We start from the raw sequence: 22691 nt of genomic DNA, 5'->3' as shown, positions 1-22691 counted from the left end.
CCAGCGTCACCCCGGACTGCGCCTCTCGCCTCGCTTTCACACATCGCCAGGACAGGATGGAGAAGACAGGATCTGAGGAGGGAATGGGGTCTGCATGCAAAGTCTGGATCAGAACAGGCCATCGAGCAGACGGTCCATCCATGTGTATAAAAGACAGCGCCCTATGTACAATCCCTGGCTGCTCCGTGCACCAAACAGGGGGCCCCTATAGACCAGCACACTGCTCTCCTGAAATACTCTGTGCTGCTGTCACCCTGCTCCCTCCACCACCTATCTCCCAGAATCCTTGCTGCCTGCCATCCTTGGTGACCGTCTACTTGTCAGTATAAGGCTGCTTTCACACTAGCGTCGGTACGGGCCCGTCGGGCTGACGCATGCTGTGAAAGAAATGTCCGACGTGGGCAGCGGTGGCAGTCTTACGACGCTTCCGCTGCCCCATTGTATGGTCTGGGGAGGATGGGGCGGAGTTTCGGCCGTGCATGCGTGGTCGAAAATGGCGGACTCGACGCACAAACGTTACATGTAACTTTATTTGTGGCGGCGGTCCACCAAAACATGACGCAACCGTCGCACGACAGTTACGACGTGTGGCAATACGTCGCAATGCGTCGGTAATGTTGGTGTATGGGGAAAAAACGCATCCTGCAGACAACTTTCTCCTGAAGGACGCATTGCAACGTACAGCCAACAACGCTAGTGTGGAAGTAGCCTAAGGCTGCCGTCCACTATCAGTATCTGGTCAGTATTTTACCTCAGTATTTGTAGCCAAAACCAGGAGTGGGTGATAAATGCAGAAGTGGTGCAGATGTTTCTATTAGACTTTTCCTCTAATTGTTCCACTCCTGGTTTTGGCTACAAATACTGAGGTAAAATACTGACCGAATACTGATAGTGTGACGGCAGCCATACTCTGCAGTCACCAACAAAATGGCTGCTCACTGGGTCCCTGAATCTCATCCTCTCTAAACCCTTAGCAAACACCCAGAAGGGGAGGAGACATCACACAGGTCAGCAGACTCCGCCCATAATTACAGCAGTGCAGTAATGTGAGCTAGTTCTACACTAGGTTTTTCTGAAATTTCAGCAGCTGCTCCCCCTAGTGTTTAAAAGTGGAAATTCCAAAACTTTTCAAATTTTTTTTCATATTTTACTAAATTATAAACAAATGATAATATTTTTTAAGAAAATGTAATCATTAATTCTTTACATTTTTACAATTTCTGAAAAAAAAATTTTTTTTGATGGCACCTTCCCTTTAACCGTTAAAGTGCCACTGCCAATAACCGCAAGCACAGCTAGCCTTCATCACCTCTGTTTCAGGTAGGTGCCGGCTGTATAAAGCAGCTGGAAATCTAACACGTGTAGAGCAGGCTCAGCTCCTGAGCCTGCTCCATATGCCCACGCCTGATATGAGATGCCTATATACAACCCCTGGCAAAAATTCTGGAATCACCGGCCTTGGAGGATGTTCATTCAATTGTTTAATTCTGTAGAAAAAAAGCCGATCACAGACATGGCACAAAACTAAAGTCATTTCAAATGGCAACTTTCTGGCTTTAACCCCTTCATGACCCAGCCTATTTTGACCTTAAAGACCTTGCCGTTTTTTGCAATTCTGACCAGTGTCCCTTTATGAGGTAATAACTCAGGAACGCTTCAACGGATCCTAGCGGTTCTGAGTTTATTTTTTCGTGACATATTGGGCTTCATGTTAGTGGTAAATTTAGGTCAATAAATTCTGCGTTTATTTGTGATAAAGATGGAAATTTGGGGAAAATTTTGAAAACTTCGCAATTTTCACATTTTGAATTTTTATTCTGTTAAACCAGAGAGTTATGTGACACAAAATAGTTAATAAATAACATTTCCCACACATCTACTTTACATCAGCACAATTTTGGAAACAACATTTTTTTTTGTTAGGAAGTTATAAGGGTTAAAATTTGACCAGCGATTTCTCATTTTTACAACGAAATTTACAAAACCATTTTTTTTAGGGACCACCTCACATTTGAAGTCAGTTTGAGGGGTCTATATGGCTGAAAATACCCAAAAGTGACACCATTCTAAAAACTGCACCCCTCAAGGTGCTCAAAACCACATTCAAGAAGTTTATTAACCCTTCAGGTGCTTCACAGCAGCAGAAGCAACATGGAAGGAAAAAATGAACATTTAAGTTTTTAGTCACAAAAATGATCTTTTAGCAACAATTTTTTTATTTTCCCAAGAATAAAAGGAGAAACTGGACCTCAAATATGTTGTCCAATTTATCCTGAGTACGCTGATACCTCATATGTGGGGGTAAACCACTGTTTGGGCACATGGTAAGGCTCGGAAGGGAAGGAGCGCCATTTGACTTTTTAAATGAAAAATTAGCTCCAATCGTTGGCGGACACCATGTCGCGTTTGGAGAGCCCCTGTGTGCCTAAACATTGGAGCTCCCCCACAAGTGACCCCATTTTGGAAACTAGACCCCCCAAGGAACTTATCTAGATGCATATTGAGCACCTTAAACCCCCAGGTGCTTCACAAATTGATCTGTAAAAATGAAAAAGTACTTTTTTTTTTCACAAAATTTCTTTTAGCCTCAATTTGTTCATTTCCACATGGGCAACAGGATAAAATGGATCCTAAAATTTGTTGGGCAATTTCTCCTGAGTACACCAATACCTCACATGTGGAGGTAAACCACTGTTTGGGCGCACGGCAGGGCTCAGAAGGGAAGGAGCGCCATTTGACTTTTTGAATGAAAAATTAGCTCCCAATTGTTAGCGGACACCATGTGGCGTTTGGAGAGCCCCTGTGTGCCTAAACATTGGAGCTCCCTCACAAGTGACCCCATTTTTGAAACTAGACCTCCCATGGAACTAATCTAGATGTGCGGTGACCACTTTAAACCCCCAAATGCTTCACAGAAGTTTATAACACAGAGCCGTGAAAATAAAAAATCATTTTTCTTTTCTCAAAAATTAATTTTTAGCAAGCTATTTTTTATTTTCACAAGAGTAACAGGAGAAATTGGACCCCAAAAGTTATTGTCTAGTTTGTCCTGAGTATGCCGATACCCCATATGTGGGGGGGAACCACTGTTTGGGCGCACGTCGGGGCTCAGAAGGGAAGGAGCGCCATTTCGAATGCAGACTTTGATGGAATGGTCTGTGGGCGTCACATTGCATTTGCAGAGCCCCTGATGTGCCTAAACAGTAGAAACCCCCCACAAATGACCACATTTTGGAAACTAGACCCCCCAAGGAACTTATCTAGATGTGTGGTGAGCACTTTTTACCCCCAAATGCTTCACAGAAGTTTATAACGCAGAGCCGTGAAAATAAAAAAAATCTTTTTTTTTTCTTCAAAAATGATTTTTAGCCCGCAATTTTTTACTTTCACAAGGGTAACAGGAGAAATTGGTTTCCAAAAGTTGTTGTCCAATTTGTCCTGAGTGCGCTGATACCCCATATGTGGGGGGGAACCACCGTTTGGGCGCATGGCAGAGCTCGGAAGGGAAGGAGCGCCATTTGGAATGCAGAGTTAGATGGAATGGTCTGCAGGCGTCACATTGCATTTGCAGAGCCCCTAATGTACCTAAACAGTAGAAGCCCCCCACAAGTGACCCCATATTGGAAACTAGACCCCCAAGGAACTTATCTAGATGTGTTGAGAGAACTTTGAACCCCTAAGTGTTTCACTACAGTTTATAACGCAGAGCCGTGAAAACAAAAAATCATTTTTTTCCCACAAAAAGGGTTTTTTAGCCCCCAAATTTTTATTTTGCCAAGGGTAACAAGAGAAGTTGGACAAAAAAGTTGTTGTCCAATTTGTTCTGAGTACGCTGATACCCCATATGTTGGGGTAAACCCCTGTTTAGGCGCACGGGAGAGCTCGGAAGGAGCTCTGTTTTACTTTTTCAATGCAGAATTGGCTGGAATTGCGATCGGACGCCTAAACAGTGGAAACCCCCAATTCTATCTCCAACCCTAACCCCAACACACCCCTACCCCTAATCCCAACCCTAACCCTAATCCCAATCCTAACCCTACCCCTAATCCCAACCCTAATTTTAGCCCCAACCCTAACCCTGGGATAAACTGGGGCTGGGGGGTGATCAGCGGGGCAGGGGAGGACATCAGCAGGGCAGGGGGGCGATCCACAAGGCAGGGGGGAGATCCGCCGGGCAGGGGGGAGATCTGCCGGGCAGGGGGGAGATCTGCGGTGCAGGGGGGACATCAGCGGGGCAGGGGAGAACATCAGTAGGGCAGGGGGGAGATCTGCGGGGCAGGGGAGGACATCAGCGGGGCAGGGGGTGATCCACAGGGCAGGGGGGAGATCTGCGGGGCAGGGGGGACATCAGCGGGGCAGGGGGACAATCCACAGGGCAGGGGGAGATCTGTGGAGCAGGGGGGACATCAGCGGGGCAGGGGAGAACATCAGTAGGGCAGGGGGGAGATCTGCGGGGCAGGGGAGGACATCAGCGGGGCAGGGGGCAATCCACAGGGCAGGGGGGAGATCTGCGGGGCAGGGGAGAACATCTGCGGGGCAGGGGGGAGATCTGCAGGGCAGGGGAGGACATCAGCAGGGCAGGGGGGAGATCTGCGGGGCAGGGGAGAACATCAGCGGGGCAGGGGGCGATCCACAGGGCAGGGGGACATCAGCGGGGCAGGGGAGGACATCAGCGGGGCAGGGGGCGATCCACAGGGCACGGAGGAGATCTGCGGGGCAGGGGAGGACATCAGCGGGGCAGGGGGCGATCCACAGGGCAGGGGGGAGATCTGCGGGGCAGGGGAGGACATCAGCGGGGCAGGGGGCGATCCACAGGGCAGGGGGGAGATCTGCGGGGCAGGGGAGGACATCAATGGGGCAGGGGAGGACATCAGCGGGGCAGGGGGTGATCCACAGGGCAGGGGGGAGATCTGCGGGGCAGGGGAGGACATCAATGGGGCAGGGGAGGACATCAGCGGGGCAGGGGGTGATCCACAGGGCAGGGGGGAGATCTGCAGGGCAGGGGAGGACATCAATGGGGCAGGGGAGGACATCAGCGGGGCAGGGGGTGATCCACAGGGCAGGGGGGAGATCAGGGGGATCACTGGGGCGGGGGTTGTCAGGTGCGATGCAGCAGAAGGAGGAAATGGAGCCGGCAGCAGCAGGGGGGTGATCTCCGGGGCAGGGGGAATGGGGCGATCACCGGGGGCAGGGAGCGAAGGTCAGGGGCATGAGCAGGAGAAGGTCGGAAGCAGAGGGGAGCACCTGGCCGTGGCGGCAATGACTGCAGCGGCGGCGATCGCTGTATGTGGCAGGGCAGTATACAGGCACCTCGCTGTTCAGCTTCCATGGAAGGCATGAAGCTGGACAGCGAGGCAGCCATGATTTTCTGATGGGTGGTGACAAAGTGGTCACCAGGGCGATCGTAGCCAAGTGGGGGCTAAGCCACCCCCCCTGGGCTAAAGTACAAGTTCCCCTGTCCCTGCAGGTCGGGTGAAATTTCAGTTAACCCTTTCACCCGGCCTGCAGGAATGCGATTCTGCCATGACGCATACGCTGCGTCACAGGTCGGATTGGCACCGACTTTCATGACGCAGCGTATGCGTCATAGGTCAGGAAGGGGTTAAGAAACACTAAAATAAATCAAGAACAAAAAATGTGGTCGTCAGTAATGGTTACTTTTTTTTAGCTGAGCATAGGGACAAAATTATGGAATCACTCAATTCTGAGGAAACAATTATGGAATCACCCTGTAAATTTTCATTCCCCAAACTAACACCTGCATCAAATTAGATCTGCCCGTTGGTCTGCATCTAAATAGGAGTGATCACACCTCGGAGAGCTGCTGCACCAAGTGGACTGACAGGGATCACGGCTCCAACACAAGAGATGTCAATTGAAACAAAGGAGAGGATTATCAAACTCTTAAAAAGAGGGTAAATCATCACACAATGGTGCAAAAGATGTTGGTTGTTCACAGTGAGCTGTGTCTAAAATCTGGACCAAATACAAACAACATGGGAAGGTTGTTAAAGGCAAACATACTGGTAGACCAAGGAAGACATCAAAGCATCAAGATCGGAAACTTCAAGCAATATGTCTCCAAAACAGGAAATGCACAACAAAACAAATGAGGAACGAATGGGAGGAAACTGGATTCAACGTCTGTGACCGAACTGTAAGAAACCGCCTAAAGGAAATGGGATTTACATACAGAAAAGCTAAACAAAAGCCATCATTAATACCTAGAGAGTTATAGAAGGCTAGCACTCGACAGTTCTGAAGGTGACGGTGCAAATGAATGGAACCCGTGGTCCTCTCAGTCATAGAATATAAAATCACTGCACTCGTACGATGAAGATATTCAATTCATGTGAATGCTTTTATTAGATAAATGTTCAGGTGAAGCGATAAGTACAAAACGTTTCGGCCAGCCCGTGGCCTTGATCACTAAATCGCTGAAACAAATAGAACAAAACAGTAGTAAATAACTATGTACAGGACAAAGACAAGATTACATATATACATATATACAGTTCAGAAAACATGTCAATGCTTGTATTGAGGGAATAGAAGCCATCTAGGCTCGAACCATCCATCATTAACAAGGAACAAAAGCAAAGGAACAAGAGAGATGCACAATACATAATTAGATACAGAAGGGACGATAGGGAAAGATAGTCCAGCGTACCCTTAGGTAGTAGATTCTTCCTTTGAATGCGTAAATATTGCTGCTGGGGTGTCAGCCAAGAGAAAAAGGTAAACAACCTGTAACGGGTAATAGGAAAAATGAGCGGGGGTGCTGCATAACAGGTGCTTGTATGACCTCAGGTACAGCCATAGACAGGTGTAGCGTGGCCACCATTGGATGTATGCACCTCATCTTAGTATTGATGCCGTGGTGCAGGGCAGACAGGTATATGTACCAATCGCTGTATGGATAGAAATAAATATAATAAAGATCTCAGTGTGTAGGTAGCCAGTAAATGATCGATGATGATGATAGAAAAAATAGAAAAAAAATATATCTAGCTACCGGTGCGCTATAAGAGACCAGCCAGAGCAACACTTGGATACCTTTGAGGAGTACAGCCAGTACTGTGGGAGAATTTGTGTAGCTGCAGAGAGGGGCAGTGGAGAGTACGTAAGTATCTAAAATGCTACTAGTAACGTGTATGCAGCAGAAAGAAGAGAACACTACCTGCTGGATTGTGGAGCCAGTCAAAGCCAATGTATAGTGAGCTAAACCACCAGAATAGGGGAACCAATGTCACTAGAAAGAGAAAGGGGGGGGGGCATGAATATGGCGCTTGGCTGGTGTTTGTTTAGCACAAAAAACTTATCTGTTGGTAGTCGCTCACATCCGTCCTCAAATGTCCGTGGAGACAGGTGGCCAGGACCAGCGTTGGTGGGCAAGTGGGAAGGGCAGACACTCACAGTGTCACTGCGTGGAGTAGCGCTTGTCTGAAGGAGCCCAAAAGGCACCTATTTATGGCCCTGGGTGGAGATGCGTCCGGAACGAGTGCAGGGACGCCGGCGCATGCGCAATGGCGATTCCAGCCGCTCGCGCGTGCGCAGTAGAAGCGGAGTACATCGGTCAGCCACAGAAAGCCTGGGCCTGCGCAGTGTATGCAAGCCCAGGCCAGCCGATGACCGAACGGAAAACAACGCCCGTCCTGTAGGGACTATAGGGGAAGGGGGGCGCAATAAGCGTTGTAAATAGAACGCCATTGTAGAAGGGCAGAGGACTCACAGGCGCTAGTGTGGTGCCATGAATGTGGGCACTATTTATGAAACGCCGTAGAGATGTCTTTTCCTTTTCTTTTAGTGGGTTCATTTCTTTTCATTTTATTTTATTTAATTTATTTTATTTAGTTTGGACTCCTACCATGCATCTGTATGTTTAATCATGTAACTGCATTTTTTCTGTGTTGTACTGCCCTGTAAACACTGGAATATTTAATGTATCTATATCTACCCATACAGCCATTGATATACACCAGTCTGCCCTGCACCACGGCGACTACGGCATCAATACTAAGATGAGGTGCATACATCCAATGGTGGCCACGCTACACCTGTCTATGGCTGTACCTGAGGTCATACAAGCACCTGTTATGCAGCACCCCCGCTCATTTTTCCTATTACCCGTTACAGGTTGTTTACCTTTTTCTCTTGGCTGACACCCCAGCAGCAATATTTACGCATTCAAAGGAAGAATCTACTACCTAAGGGTACGCTGGACTATCTTTCCCTATCGTCCCTTCTGTATCTAATTATGTATTGTGCATCTCTCTTGTTCCTTTGCTTTTGTTCCTTGTTAATGATGGATGGTTCGAGCCTAGATGGCTTCTATTCCCTCAATACAAGCATTGACATGTTTTCTGAACTGTATATATGTATATATGTAATCTTGTCTTTGTCCTGTACATAGTTATTTACTACTGTTTTGTTCTATTTGTTTCAGCGATTTAGTGATCAAGGCCACGGGTGTTATGAACTGGTGGTTTAGAACAACAATGGACCTGGTGGTTAAGAGCACACAAAATGACCTGATAGTTACTAATAACATAGGACGAGCTCTGAGACGTGGGAACTCTGCTGACCGCAATCCCTAATCCTATCACACAACACTAGAAATAGCCGTGGAGCGCTCCTGACCAGACCTAGGCGCCTCGGCACAGCCTAAGAAACTAGCTAGCCCTGAAGATAGAAAAATAAGCCTACCTTGCCTCAGAGAAATTCCCCAAAGGAAAAGGCAGCCCCCCACATATAATGACTGTGAGTAAAGATGAAAATACAAACACAGAGATGAAATAGATTTTAGCAAAGTGAGGCCCGACTTACTGAATAGACCGAGGATAGGAAAGATAGCTTTGCGGTCAGCACAAAAACCTACAAAAGACCACGCAGAGGGAGCAAAAAGACCCTCCGTACCGGCTAACGGCACGGAGGTGCTCCCTCTGCGTCTCAGAGCTTCCAGCAAGCAAGACAAACCAAAATAGCAAGCTGGACAGAAAAAATTGCAAACAAAAGAAACACAAGCAGAACTTAGCTTATGCAGGGAAGACAGGTCACAAGAACGATCCAGGAGAGAGCAAGACCAACACTGGAACATTGACTGGAGGCCAGGAGCAAGGCACTAGGTGGAGTTAAATAGAGCAGCACCTAACGACTTAACCTCGTCACCTGTGGAAGGAAACTCAGAAGCCGCAGCCCCACTCACATCCACCAGAGGAAGCTCATAGACAGAACCAGCCGAAGTACCACTCATGACCACAGGAGGGAGCTTGACCACAGAATTCACAACACACGGGCTGGCCGAAACGTTTTGTACTTATCGCTTCACCTGAACATTTATCTAATAAAAGCATTCACATGAATTGAATATCTTCATCGTACGAGTGCAGTGATTTTACGTTCTATCATTAACACCTAAACCGAAAAAAACAAGGTTACAATGGGCTAAGGAAAAGCAATGGTGGACTGTGGATGACTGGATGAAAGTCATATTCAGTGATGAATCATGAATCTGCATTGGGCAAGGTGATGATGATGGAACTTTTGTTTGGTGCCGTTCCAATGAGATTTATAAAGATGACTGCCTGAAGAGAACATGCAAATTCCCACAGCCATTGATGATATGGGGCTGCATGTCAGGTAAAGGCACTGGGGAGATGGCGTCATTTCTTATCCCATAAATTGAAAGGATGTTTGGGGATGATGATACAATTTTTCAAGATGATAATGCATCCTGTCATAGAGCAAAAACTGTGCAAACATTCCTGGAAAAAAGACACATAAGGTCAATGTCATGGGCTGCCAATAGTCCGGATCTCAATCCAACTGAAAGTCTTTGATGGAAGTTGAAGAAAATGGTCGATGACAAGAATCCAACCTGCAAAGCTGATCTGGGGACAGCAACCAGAGAAAGATGGAGGCAGATTGGTGAAGAGTCCTGTGTGCCCCTCATTAAGTCCATGTAGAAAAGCCGCGGCGACACCATCACGTGTTTCTCAACGCAAGCAATAAATAGCCAGGTCTTTCACTGGGAAGGAACAACCACGGGAAGTGCAGCATCCAAAAAGGAAAACCACCTATGCCAAAACATGGTATCCATCCACAGACAGCTGTTTTGGGGTATTTGCCCCTCATTAAGTCCATGCGTCACAGCGTTTATAAAAGCCAGAGGTGGGGCAACAAAATACTAGAGATGTGTTGGAGGGTTTTTTTATTTTTCATGATTCCATAATTTTTCCCTCAGAATTGAGTGATTCCATAATTTTTCCCCTCTGCTTGGTTAAAAAAAGTAATCATTACTGACGACCACATTTTTTGTTCTTGATTTCTTTTAGGGTAAGTTCAAACGGACTTTTTTGCTGTGTATTTTTTTGCTGTTTTTTTATGCTAATTTTTATGCAGTGCTCTCAGACAGATCGGTGATCTGACAGTGCTGTGCAAACTGTCAGATCAGCGATCTGTGATGTCCCCCCCTGGGACAAAGTCTAAAAGTTAAAAAAAAAAAAAAAAACCTAAATAAAGAAAAAAAATTATATTATTCCCATAAATACATTTCTTTATCTAAATAAAAAACAAACAAACAATAAAAGTACACATATTTAGTATTGCGGCGTTCGTAACGACCCAACCTATAAAACTGTCCCACTAGTTAACCCCTTCAGTAAACACCGTAAGAAAAAAAAAGGCAAAAACAACGCTTTAATATCATACCGCCGAACAAAAAGTGGAAGAACACGCGACCAAAAAGACAGATATAAATAACCATGGTACCGCTGAAAGCGTCATCTTGTCCCGCAAAAAACAAGCCGCCAAACAGCATCATCAGGAAAAAAAATAAAAAAAGTTATAGTCCTCAGAATAAAGCGATGCAAAAATTATTATTTTTTCTATAAAATAGTTTTTATCGTATGAAAGCGCCAAAACATAAAAAAAATGATATAAATGAGGTATTGCTGTAATCGTACTGACCCGAAGAATAAAACTGCTTTATCAATTTTACCAAACGCGGAACGGTATAAACGCCTCCCCCAAAAGTTCATGAATGACTGGTTTTTGGTCATTCTGCCTCACAAAAATCGGAATAAAAAGCAATAAAAAAAGTCTTGTGCCCAAAAATGTAGCTCTCAAAATGTGGTAACGCCAAAAATATTTTTTGCAATAAAAAGCGTCTTTCAGTGTGTGACGGCTGCCAATCATAAAAATCCGCTAAAAAACCGCTATAAAAGTAAATCAAACCCCCCTTCATCACCCCCTTAGTTAGGGAAAAATTAAAAAAATGTATTTACTTCCATTTGCCCGTTAGGGTTAGGGCTAGGGTTACATTTACGGTTGGGAATAGGGTTGGAATTAGGGTTAAGGGCGTGTCAGGGTTTGAGGGGTGGTTAGGGTTACCGTTGGAATTAGGGTTAGGGGTGTGTTTGGATTAGGGTTTCAGTTATAATTGGGGGGTTTCCACTGTTCAGGCACATCAGGGCTCTCCAAACGCGACATGGCGTCCGATCTCAATTCCAGCCAATTCTGCGTTGAAAAAGTAAAACGGTGCTCCTTCCCTTCCGAGCTCTCCCATGCGCCCAAACAGGAGTTTACCACAACATATGGGGTATCAGCGTACTCAGGACAAATTGTACAACAACTTTTGGGGTCCATTTTCTCCTGTTACCCTTGGTAAAATAAAACAAATTGGAGCTGAAGTAAATTTTTTGTGAAAAAAAGTTAAATGTTCATTTTTATTTAAACCGGGAGCGCACGTGCGCGACCTAAGCACTCTACCCGAGGACCTACTTGACGCCCGCCAAGAAGCAGGGGGAAGAGAGGAAGCAGGTTCTGCAGCAGGACAGTGCGGGGCCGACACAGAGCGGGAGTCCCGCCAGGGACCCCGCAAAGGTCGGGTGTAACACATGAATGTCAAAGTTCTTCAGAGTCACGGGACTAATGTTAGTTGTAGATCTAAAATTACAATTATTATGCAATGTCACCTATATTCCACACCTGAATAAAAATGAAAAATAAAATATCAATGATAAAATGAGTTAAAAAGCATTGGAATGAATAGGTTGTGAATGTATATTTGTCTGTATATCGGGGGATACGAACTCAAAAAGCAGCACATACGGGCTGTAGAGCCCGAATCATGACATGGACCACTGTGCTGCTTTTTGAGGTTGTATCCCCCCATTATACAGACACATATACATTCACAATCTATCTATTCCAATGCTTTTAACTTTGTTATAATACATTTTATCATTGATATTTTATTTTTCATTGTTATTCAGGTGTGGTATAAACGTTATGTTACATAATAATTAATTGTCATTTTAGATCTACAACTAACATTCGTCCCATGACTGCTGAACTTTGACACTGTCATGTACCCGGTTTTGCATTTTTTCCCCCCAAAAGAATACAGTATAAAAGTACAGCCATTCCTGACAGTCACACCAGGTTTCTGTCCTGATGAAGAGGTCCTGCGCGGCCTCGAACTGCGTTGACCCTGTAATCCTGTTTTATGAATACATTAGCAGCACAGGAGTGACCTCTCCCTCCTGATTGTTTCCTTCTCGATGGATCCTCTTCTGATTTAAACTTGTAAAAATGCACTTTTAACTGCATCTGAAACTGAGTGTGTGGTTTCAGCCTAAACAGAATGTTATAAACTTGCCTACTTTTTAATTGGGAAATAATCACTTAATCTATTTTTCATCTTTTCAGAAAATCTCTGTGAGAAAAACTTCATTTTCTCACTGACTGATACAGTAGAAGATGAAAGCATCACACAGCACACCTCTGAAGATAACCTCATTACTCTTAATTTGTATTCAGGACTCCACAATATGGATCTATTAAATAATACTCCTAATCATGTGGAATTTACTCTTGATCAATCAGCGATTATGACCAGTACAGGTGTGAAACGGTGTGGAAAACAGTTCATACAAAGAAGCAGTTACACAGGGGAGAAGCCATACTCCTGTTCAGAATGTGGGAAGCGGTTTAGAGATAAATCAAGTCTTCTTATCCATGTAAGAATTCATACAGGAGAGAAACCATTCTCATGTTCACTCTGCGCAAAGTCTTTCACGGATAAATCAAGTCTTGTTATACATGAAAGAATTCACAAAGGGGAAAAGCCATTTTCATGTTTGCTATGTGGGAAATGCTTTACAGATAAATCAAGTCTTGTTAGACATAGGAGAATACATACAGGAGAGAAGCCATATTCATGTTCAGAATGTGAGAAGTGTTTTACAAATAAATCGCAGCTTGTTAAACATGAGAGAATTCACACAGGAGAGAAACCATATCCATGTTCACTATGTGAAAGGTGCTTTGCAGATAAATCACATCTTGTTAAACATGAGAGAATGCACACAGGGGAGAAGCCATTTTCATGTTCAATATGTGGAAAGTACTTTACAGATAAATCAAGTCTTGTTAGACATGAGAGTAGTCACACAGGAGAGAAGCAGTATTCATGTCAACTATGTGGGAAATGTTTTGCACAAAAATCAAATCTTGTTACACATGAGCGAAGTCACACAGGAGAGAAGCCATTTTCATGTCCAGAATGCGGGAAATGTTTTATAAATAAATCAAGTCTTGTTCGACATGAGAGAAGTCACACAGGAGAGAAGCCATATTCATGTTCAGAATGTGGAAAGGGCTTTACAGATAAATCAAACCTTGTAAAACATGAGCGAATTCACACAGGAGACAGGCCATATTCATGTCCAGAATGTGGAAAGTCTTTTATTACCAAAGCCAGACTTAGGGGCCATCACAGAAGCCACACAGGAGAGAAGCCATACTCATGTTCAGAATGTTGGAAATGTTTTACAAATAAATCCAATCTTGTTAAACATCAGAGACGTCACACAGGAGGAAAGCAGTTTTGATGTTCTTTCTATGGGAAATGATTTACAAGAAATTCAAAATTAAAACGCCCCAAGATTGCGTATTCAAAAACAAAACATTCTTGTTTGAAACACGGAAAATGCTCTAAAAGTAAAGTGTTTGAAAACATCAGGTTATTCACAGACACTAAACATCATTATTTTTTTAGTAAACTTGGGCTGAGGCCACATTATGTGTGTGCACTAGGTTAAACGTACGGTATATGCTGGGGAAAAAGCTCCTGGTGTACACATTTACTTTTTCTTAGGCCATGTTTACCAAACAGAGATTAAAAAAGTCCTTTTGGCCTCAGTTTGGCAATATGTGCCTGCAGAAAATTTATGCCACCAAAAGTGATGAGTGAATATACTCGTTGCTCGGGTGTCCTCCGAGCATTTCAGCGTGCTCGGAGATTTAGTTTTTGTTGATGCAGCTGCATGATTTGTGGCTGCTTAGACAGCTTGAATACATGTGAGGATTCCCTAACAAACAGGCAACCCCCACATGTATTCAGGCTGTCTAGCAGCTGCAAATCATGCAGGTGCGTCGACAAAAACTAAATCTCCGAGCATGCTGATATACTCTGAGGACACCCGAGCATGCTCGCTCATCACTTTCCACCAAGACTGTGACTGTTGATTGATGTATACCTCATGAACTTATTTGTCATACAGTAATCAGCCTAAGCTGGGATCTGCGAAACACCCAAATTATATTTACCTCAGGAAGAAAGAAAGGGCCTCCTCAGCTTTCAAAGCAGCAAAACTGAATTGTCATCATGAACTGGGCTTCCCATTGCTATATTCATAAACCCAGTGTGGAAGAATCTTAGAGAGAAAGTTAGGACACTTAATGTTACTTGAAATTAAAGCACAGTGTCTGCATACTGAGATTCTGGTTTGGCTTTTATCCTAAGTCGCATAACAAGGCTCGTTAAAGGGTCGACATTCACTGTTAGGATCGCTACTTCCAATAGGTGGCACTAGAGTTCTAGTAATCATCTTCTGTGAAGAGACTATTTGCATATATCCCAGAGGAGCATTGCGGCTTTACGTCTCCTCATCTCGGCATGCTTGACATGTCACTCTCCACAAGGAGAAACATTACAACTTGGATCATCTCCACAGAAAGAAATGTCATGTATAATTCTGACCACCTTAACCCCTTTTCTGACCTCGGACGGGATAGTACGTCTGAGGTCAGAAGCCCCGCTTTGATGCGGGCTCCGGCGGTGAGCCCGCATCAAAGCTGCGACATGTCAGCTGTTTTGAACAGCTGACATGTGCCTGTAATAGGCGCGGGCAGAACCGCGATGTGCCCGCACCTATTAACTAGTTAAATGCCGCTGTCAAACACTGACAGCGGCATTTAACTATCGCATCCGGGCGGCCGGAAATGACGGCATCGCCGACCCCCGTCACATGATCGGAGGTCGGCGATGCTTGTACCTTGTAACCATAGAGGTCCTTGAGACCTCTATGGTTACTGATCGCCGGTAGCTGTGAGCGCCACCCTGTGGACGGCGCTCACAGCACACCTGATTTTCTGCTACATAGCAGCGAACATAAGATCGCTGCTATGTAGCAGAGGCGATCGTGCTGTGCCTGCTTCTAGGCTGCTATGGAGGCTATTGAAGCATGGCAAAAGTGGAAAATAAAAGTGAAAGAAATAAAAAAAATATAAAAGTTTAAATCACCCCCCTTTCGCCCCAATCAAAATAAATCAATAAAAAAAATCAAATCTACACATATTTGGTATCGCCGCGTTCAGAATCGCCCGATCTATCAATTTAAAAAAAAGCATTAACCTGATCGCTAAACGGCGTAGCGAGAAAAAAAATTAGAAATGCCAGAATTACGCTTTTTTGGTCGCAGCGACATTGCATAAAAATGCAATAACGGGCGATCAAAAGAACGTAATTGCACCAAAATGCTATCATTAAAAACATCATCTCAGCACGCAAAAAATAAGCCCTCACCCGACCCCAGATCAAGAAAAATGGAGACGCCATGAGTATCGGAAAATGGCGCTTTTTTTTTTTTTTTTTTTTTTTTTGCAAAGTTTGGAATTTTTTTTCACCACTTAGATAAAAAATAACCTAGTCATGCTAGGTGTCTATGAACTCGTAATGACCTGGAGAATCATAATGTCAGGTCAGTTTTAGCATTTAGTGAACCTAGCAAAAAAGCCAAAAAAAAAAACAAGTGTGGGACTGCACTTTTTTTGCAATTTCACCGCACTTGGAATTTTTTTCCTGTTTTCTAGTACACGACATGCTACAACCAATGATGTTGTTCAAAAGTACAACTCGTCCCGCAAAAAATAAGCCCTCACATGGCCAAATTGACGGAAAAGTAAAAAAGTTATGGCTCTGGGAAGGAGGGGAGCGAAAAACGAACACGGAAAAATGAAAAATCCCAAGGTCATGAAGGGGTTAAATCCTAAAGTTAGAATCCGATGCTCCAGATTTGGAACAAATAGAACATTGTTAGATTTCATTCACACATTGCGGTTCTGTTGTAGAATTTTTGGCTACAAGTCCACAATGAGTGACGGCTCCTAAGCATGTTCTAATCATTTGTACCAAAGCTAAAGCATCTGATTCGATTTCCTTCTGTGGATTCTTTAAGTTATTGGAAAATAGGTGTATTTATTGTTTCCAACCTTTCTGTGTTTTCCTTTATTTGTCTCTCTCTGTGAATGTATGACTAGAGTTAATGTGAATGATCGTGCCTTAGATATTACCGAAAGTTACAGCATCATATTCTCTTATGTACACGGTAATAGCCCTGAGTCCTGGCCTTATTACATTTATATGATTAACCCCTAAAAGTAAGCAAAGTTAATGGCGATAATTCAGTTTCACAGCTTTGAAAATAACATGGCTGTTCTTGTTTTTTTGCTTATATCAACAATATTTTCCTCCATTGATCCTGGTCAAGGTTATCCACAGGTATTTATAATTTGGACATCTGGCAAATCCAAGCTGATGCCACCCAAAATATACTCTGTTAATGGATATTTGTATCGATCAAATTTCTCCAACTCAGAATGTGCTGTAATTATCTGGGTTTTGTTTTTGTTGCTTTCCTCTAGCATTCAAATGTATCCCCCATTGTGATGTGTGAATCCATTATTTCATAAGTCCATTTATATTTCCTTTTTCTTTTCAAATTCATTTCTAATTTTGGCTCAAAAAATGAATCCGCAAACTTTGTCACTATAACTGCGAAGTTCTAAAAATAAGACGTCTTAACCTTATCAAAGATATTTGGTCTTTCTTATTAAAATATGAGGTCTAATCCTGCCTAGATTCAGAACTCTCTAAGGTTTTCCAAAGATTAATGGATGTCTCTAAGGCTTTCCGAAGATTAATGGATGTCTCTAAGGCTTTCCGAAGAATTATGGATGGTTATGATACTGAAAAGTTAAGTTCGACAACCAGTTGAATATTCATTATTTTACTATCAGCAAACATCTACATATACACTCACTTAAACCATCAACAAGTAGAGTTTTCAAGAAGCTGCCACTTGACCGAGGACTAAGTAACAAAGATCAACTTGAGGACACAAAACAAAATGTTGAACTTTCTAAGTGTTCCAGAATTTATTTGAGAACTACAGGCAGCATTTATCACTTTGTGATCCTCACCAGTTCAAAAAAGCTGGAAAAATTAAAAAATACATAGGAGGTGTGTCAGAAGAAAACCACTCTTGAAAAATAGGAAAATTTCTTCAGAAAAACTTAGGTCTTCAGAACAATCCTCTAGCAAAGGAAGAAGCAAGCAGTCATTTTTAACACATGACATGAAGACGTTTGGCAAAAAAAATAATTTCAGTTGAAAAGCATGATACTGTTATGGGTGTGGTGCTGAACATTTTTTTTTTAAGACCACTTTAAATGTAATGTACAATTTTATATTTTTTTTTACTATTAAAATTCAATATTGATTCATATTTTGGTCGTCAATTTTCTTCTTATATATGCAATTAATGTTTAAGTTACCTTGATTTAGCCAGAAATTGTAACTTTAATATGCGCATTAAACTTCCCTTTTGATTCATCTACATTTTCTTTTTTTCTGTTTTTTTCCCCTACACCCTGACCTCACTGTAGAGAGATGATCTGCCCACAGTAACACGAAACCTACAGAGTAAAAAAGGAAAACTTCTAAGTGTTGTTATCTCTTCATAAGAGAGACCTACCTCATTTCTACATGTTTTCTTACCTGGGGAAGTTTCTCTAGGGGTTTGGCAAGAGGCATCGCCGGGGAATGCAGCAGGCAGGCCAGGAGTATCATGGTGACGAATCCGGCTCTTCTAGTGCATCTTCATTCTACGGCCGGGATCACACTTGCGAGTGCAATGCGAAAAACTCACACGAGTCTCTCGCATCAATACCCAGCACTGCCGCCGGCACTCGGGACCGGATTGTGTGGCTGCATGTATTTCTATTCAGCTGAACGCTCTGTTCCTGAGAGCCAGCGGCTGTGCCGGGTATTGATGCGAGAGACTCGTGTGAGTTTCTCATATTGTACTTGCAAGTGTGACCCCGGCCTAACACTGTTTTTTATGAAATTGAATGGAATAGAGGGGGTGCCGCTCTGCTTCCGGCTGACTGCCCCCATGTTCTTAAGTTAGGACCAGATGAGATGCAGCATGTGCTGTCAATGGCCATTCTAAGCAGAATGTACTTGTCCTCATCAGATTGCAGGTGCTGGATCGCTTGAGGCTTGACAAACACAAGCATGGGAGACTGGCTCGGAATCCTTGGTCCATTGACGCTAAAAAGGAAAATGTAATTGTGGTTGTTCGCTTCTTGGTCAGAGGTTAGGACCGGATATGGTGCTCCAGCACATGCGTCTGTAATCGTGGCCTTCCACTTCCGTGATTGTGAGTTGGGGCTGGATTTGACATGACATACCAGGGTCACCTGGTGTGATGTCGCGAGGGTGTCACATTCCCCTACAAGACCTGGAGTTAGTCACGTCGGGTAATGAATTGCAGGTCTTCTTTACAGATGGTGGGATTTGTCCCATACTAAATGGATTTAGTTTCTTCTGGTGCTGAAGACGTTAATTGTTAGATAAGGGTAACAACAGTTTATATTCTCTCACTGGACAATTGACCATGTGGCTGAACAAGTTTCAATAACCTTCTGCTATACTCTTTGAAAGTACAGATATACTGTATATTATATCATAAACTGATTGAAAGCATATCAATATCTCAATAATTGGTATTAATTAAAGATCTAACATGCTACACAAATGGCCACGACTCATGTAAATACTTTGTTTTTGGAAAGATATTTCATTTGAGCAATTCATTTCTATTATATGTCAAATTATTCTTACAATGTAAAGACAATCTTCTTATAGTATGGCATGGTGATCCACAGGAATTTACTGAACTTGTAAACTTCTTACACCATAATGAAGTTCATATCAGATTTACAAGCAAAATGGGAGAGAACTAAACAAAATGGCTGAATGTTGAAATTAAAATAATGGATTGTCAGATACACAAATAAGGATATCGAAGAACAATGGCAACAAATTCACTCACATTCTGATAGATATCAGCCACATTACATTAAATATTCTCACCATACAGTCAATGATTGTGATTATTCTGCATCAACAGAAGTGAGAATTTTTTTTAAACCAATCTCAGGAATTAATTGCAAGATTAAGGTTATCTAAAATCAATTCTTCCAGATGGTAATAGTATAGGAGATATACCAGTTCATGGAGGAATCACACCAGAATCGCTGGAAAAAGAATACATGGGCTTGTCAGTTAAATTATGTCTTATGATGACTTGTGAATTTAACAGGAGGACATAGAAGTGCAATGTTAGGGCCAGATGAAGAGAAATTATACGGAAATCATCTGTAGCACACTTTGTGCATCTTCACTCTTTTTCCCATAATACATTGGGATATAAAAAATCACACAATAATGCAGCAGTGGTGCGCGCCACTTATTTTCTTCCAATTCTCGTAAATGTTGGATATTCTCCCATTACATCAAAAATAAATGAGCAGAAACAAGTGCACAAACCAAACACATAGTGGTGTCTTTTACTTGTTGGAAAAAATGCAATAAAAAATAAAATCATTATGAGTCAACACAAATTCTAATAATTTAAAAACAAAAAGTGTTATGTGACTGAATATGATTGCCGTTTGTGCTCAGAAATATTTTACTCCTGAGTTCCCAATTCAGATTCTGATATAAAATGTCTCAATGTAAAGTCTCACTATCATTGTCGTTGGTGGCCAGGACCTCCGGCATCACCAGACCTCTGACCTCACTGTTCTTTGTAGAGTAAAAACTTCTCACTCATTGTAAGATCAGAGACGACTTTTATATTTGAATTTATTTAATGTGCAGGGAATCCAAAAAGTGAAGCCGTTTCTGTCCGGTGACCTTCGTCAGTGTAGCAGATGGCCAGTGGCAGAACGTATCTGCTAACGCTGCAGAAGAGCAGTGAGCACTGCAATGGCCGGAAGCCCCGTGACCCCGGTACTGCCCCTCCGACATGCCTATCTGACATTTTACTGGATTTATAGCAAACCAGCTCCCTGGATCCGCCTGAGCACCGGCCCCAAGTGACAATGAAGACGGCAATGTCATCCCGGGAACAATAGCAAACACATCTAGTTCCTGGAGCAACCAGGTCACCAATTGCTGGAAAATTGTCAGGAGCAGCTCTCACTGTGTGACCGTAGAATTATATGGTTTGTGTAAAAGTGGAGAATATGAGTGAAGTGCCAGAAAAGCGATAAGAAAAAGATGTCTGCATGTTACAATTTCCAGAGACGAGTCATGGGGAGAACACGTGGACATAGTAGTCTGCGACAACAGGAAAATAAAAGGGACAGATAAAGACTAATTGATCAGTATGGTGATATCATCATTATGGTTTACTGGATTGCACTTAGTTATATTCGCTCATCTCCAGTCGATATAAACATGCTGCCCCAATACATGTTTGTTTGTTTGTTTTCTAACATCTTACATTTATCATGCTCCGGCATCTGGAGAGTCGCCAGGACATAATAAGCGACACTCAATTCATGGACAATAACTTCCCTGAAAATCAAATTCATTGGGAAATCCAAACCGGTAAGAGATGTTGAATTTTGCCCGATCTGACCCGTGCTATAAAACAATCCTATCATTTATTGTGCACGATGAATGCCGCATAAAGGGAAAAGTTACAACCTGCTAACTTGCTGTTCTTCATCATCTAACCTCACTAAAATTGAAAAAAATAATCATGTGTCCCAATGCTTCACCAAAACAACTAGTCTGTTACACAAAAAACCATGTCCTCATATAGATCTGTATTCAGAAAAATAAAAAGCAATGACTCTCACAATATGACAACTATGAAAAAAATAGTAATTTTCTTAGGTATGAACATAATGGTATCAGCACACTGAATCCAGTAAACATGTCCATTATTCTGATGGATAAACTCCATAAAAATAACAAAACTATTTCACATTTGTAGATTTTTGTTTATGCCTCCTAACAAAAAAAAGAAATAAAAGGTGACTATAAATTCATATATAAACAAAAAAACAAAGCCTCAATCAGCGTTATCAACAATAAAGAGAAAAATAAAGAAGTTAAAGTTATCAGAACATGAGTGACCGAAAATAAAGATTTTTTTAATTTTTATTTTGCAAAAATAACAAAACATGTAAATATGGTATGAATATGATTACATCGTCCACCAAATAAAGATAACATGACGGTTATACCCAACAGTGACTGGTGTTTAAAGAAAATATTAAAACAAATTCAGAATTTATGTCTTTAATTCATTTTGCCTCCTATAGAATGTAAATGTGATCGAAAAGTTGTACGTACAATAAACTGTTACCAGCAAAAGCTACAGATTTTCATGCAAAAATAAATCTTCATACAACTCCACTAACAGAAAATTGTAAAACTGTATAAAAAGGTGTTTTTTAAGTGCATATTGTACAAAACATAAAACACTTTTAAGATTATACAAATTTACAATCTACATATTAGTACTGACCTACTCAATACAGTTACTGTGTTATTTTTCCAGCACAGCAGATAAGGTCATCTATAAAATGCAAAAAATTACTGTTTTCTTTGCTTCCCTTCCAACAAAGTTCTAATAAAATCGTGCTATAAGTTACATGTAAAAAAGTGATACAATTAACAAATACATCTGACACTTAAAAAGACCCTTTTACAGCTATATTGCCCCAAAAATAAGAAAGGTATGACAAATATAACGTAACAAGTATCAAATAGTCTTCAATATAGGTCAAAACTGGCTCCAGTATATAATGCTAAAAATGTAAAAAGCATTTTTCCACTAACTCACAAAACTAAATTAATAAACCATCCCCAAAATATAATGAGATAAATATACAAAATCAGCTCATCAAATATGGAAATTCTCCCATTGCGCTAAAAACAAATTAGCAGAACCCGGTACATGACTTGCGCCCATAGCGGTGCCGTTTACTGGGTGGAAGACGTAATAAAAAATAAAATAATTTGAGTCATCAAAAATTCCAATAATATTTAAAAAGCAAACCTGTTTTGTGACTAAAAAACAGATCTGCTCATCTCTAATCAGTATATGGGTGGGAGAGGGTAACAGTGATACAAAAGAAATGTATTTAGATGTATTTACATTGTTACATGATATGCATAGGTTTATATTAGATCTCTTGTGACTACAGGTAAATGTTCTTTACCCAATTTAATAAAAAAATCTACTTACCTCCGTATCTTC

The 22691-nt window shown here is 42.2% G+C and overlaps 1 protein-coding gene across 1 annotated transcript in view; it reads left to right on the top strand.

Annotated features, from left to right (window-relative positions):
- Nucleotides 1-17932, top strand: part of LOC138657451 (oocyte zinc finger protein XlCOF22-like) — an 86533-nt gene extending 68601 nt beyond the window's left edge. Inside the window, exon 7 of the mRNA XM_069745246.1 lies at nt 12712-17932. Coding sequence (XP_069601347.1) covers nt 12712-13895 — 1184 coding nt within the window. The 3' untranslated portion in view covers nt 13896-17932. The remainder of the gene's footprint in view (nt 1-12711) is intronic.
- The last annotated feature ends 4759 nt before the right edge of the window (nt 17933-22691 follow it).

Source organism: Ranitomeya imitator, chromosome 1 (assembly GCF_032444005.1).
Source record: "Ranitomeya imitator isolate aRanImi1 chromosome 1, aRanImi1.pri, whole genome shotgun sequence".
In the NCBI taxonomy this organism is placed as follows: domain Eukaryota; kingdom Metazoa; phylum Chordata; class Amphibia; order Anura; family Dendrobatidae; genus Ranitomeya; species Ranitomeya imitator.
The sequence above is the reverse complement of the archived record's forward strand: the minus strand, read 5'-3'. Positions and strand labels throughout refer to the sequence as shown.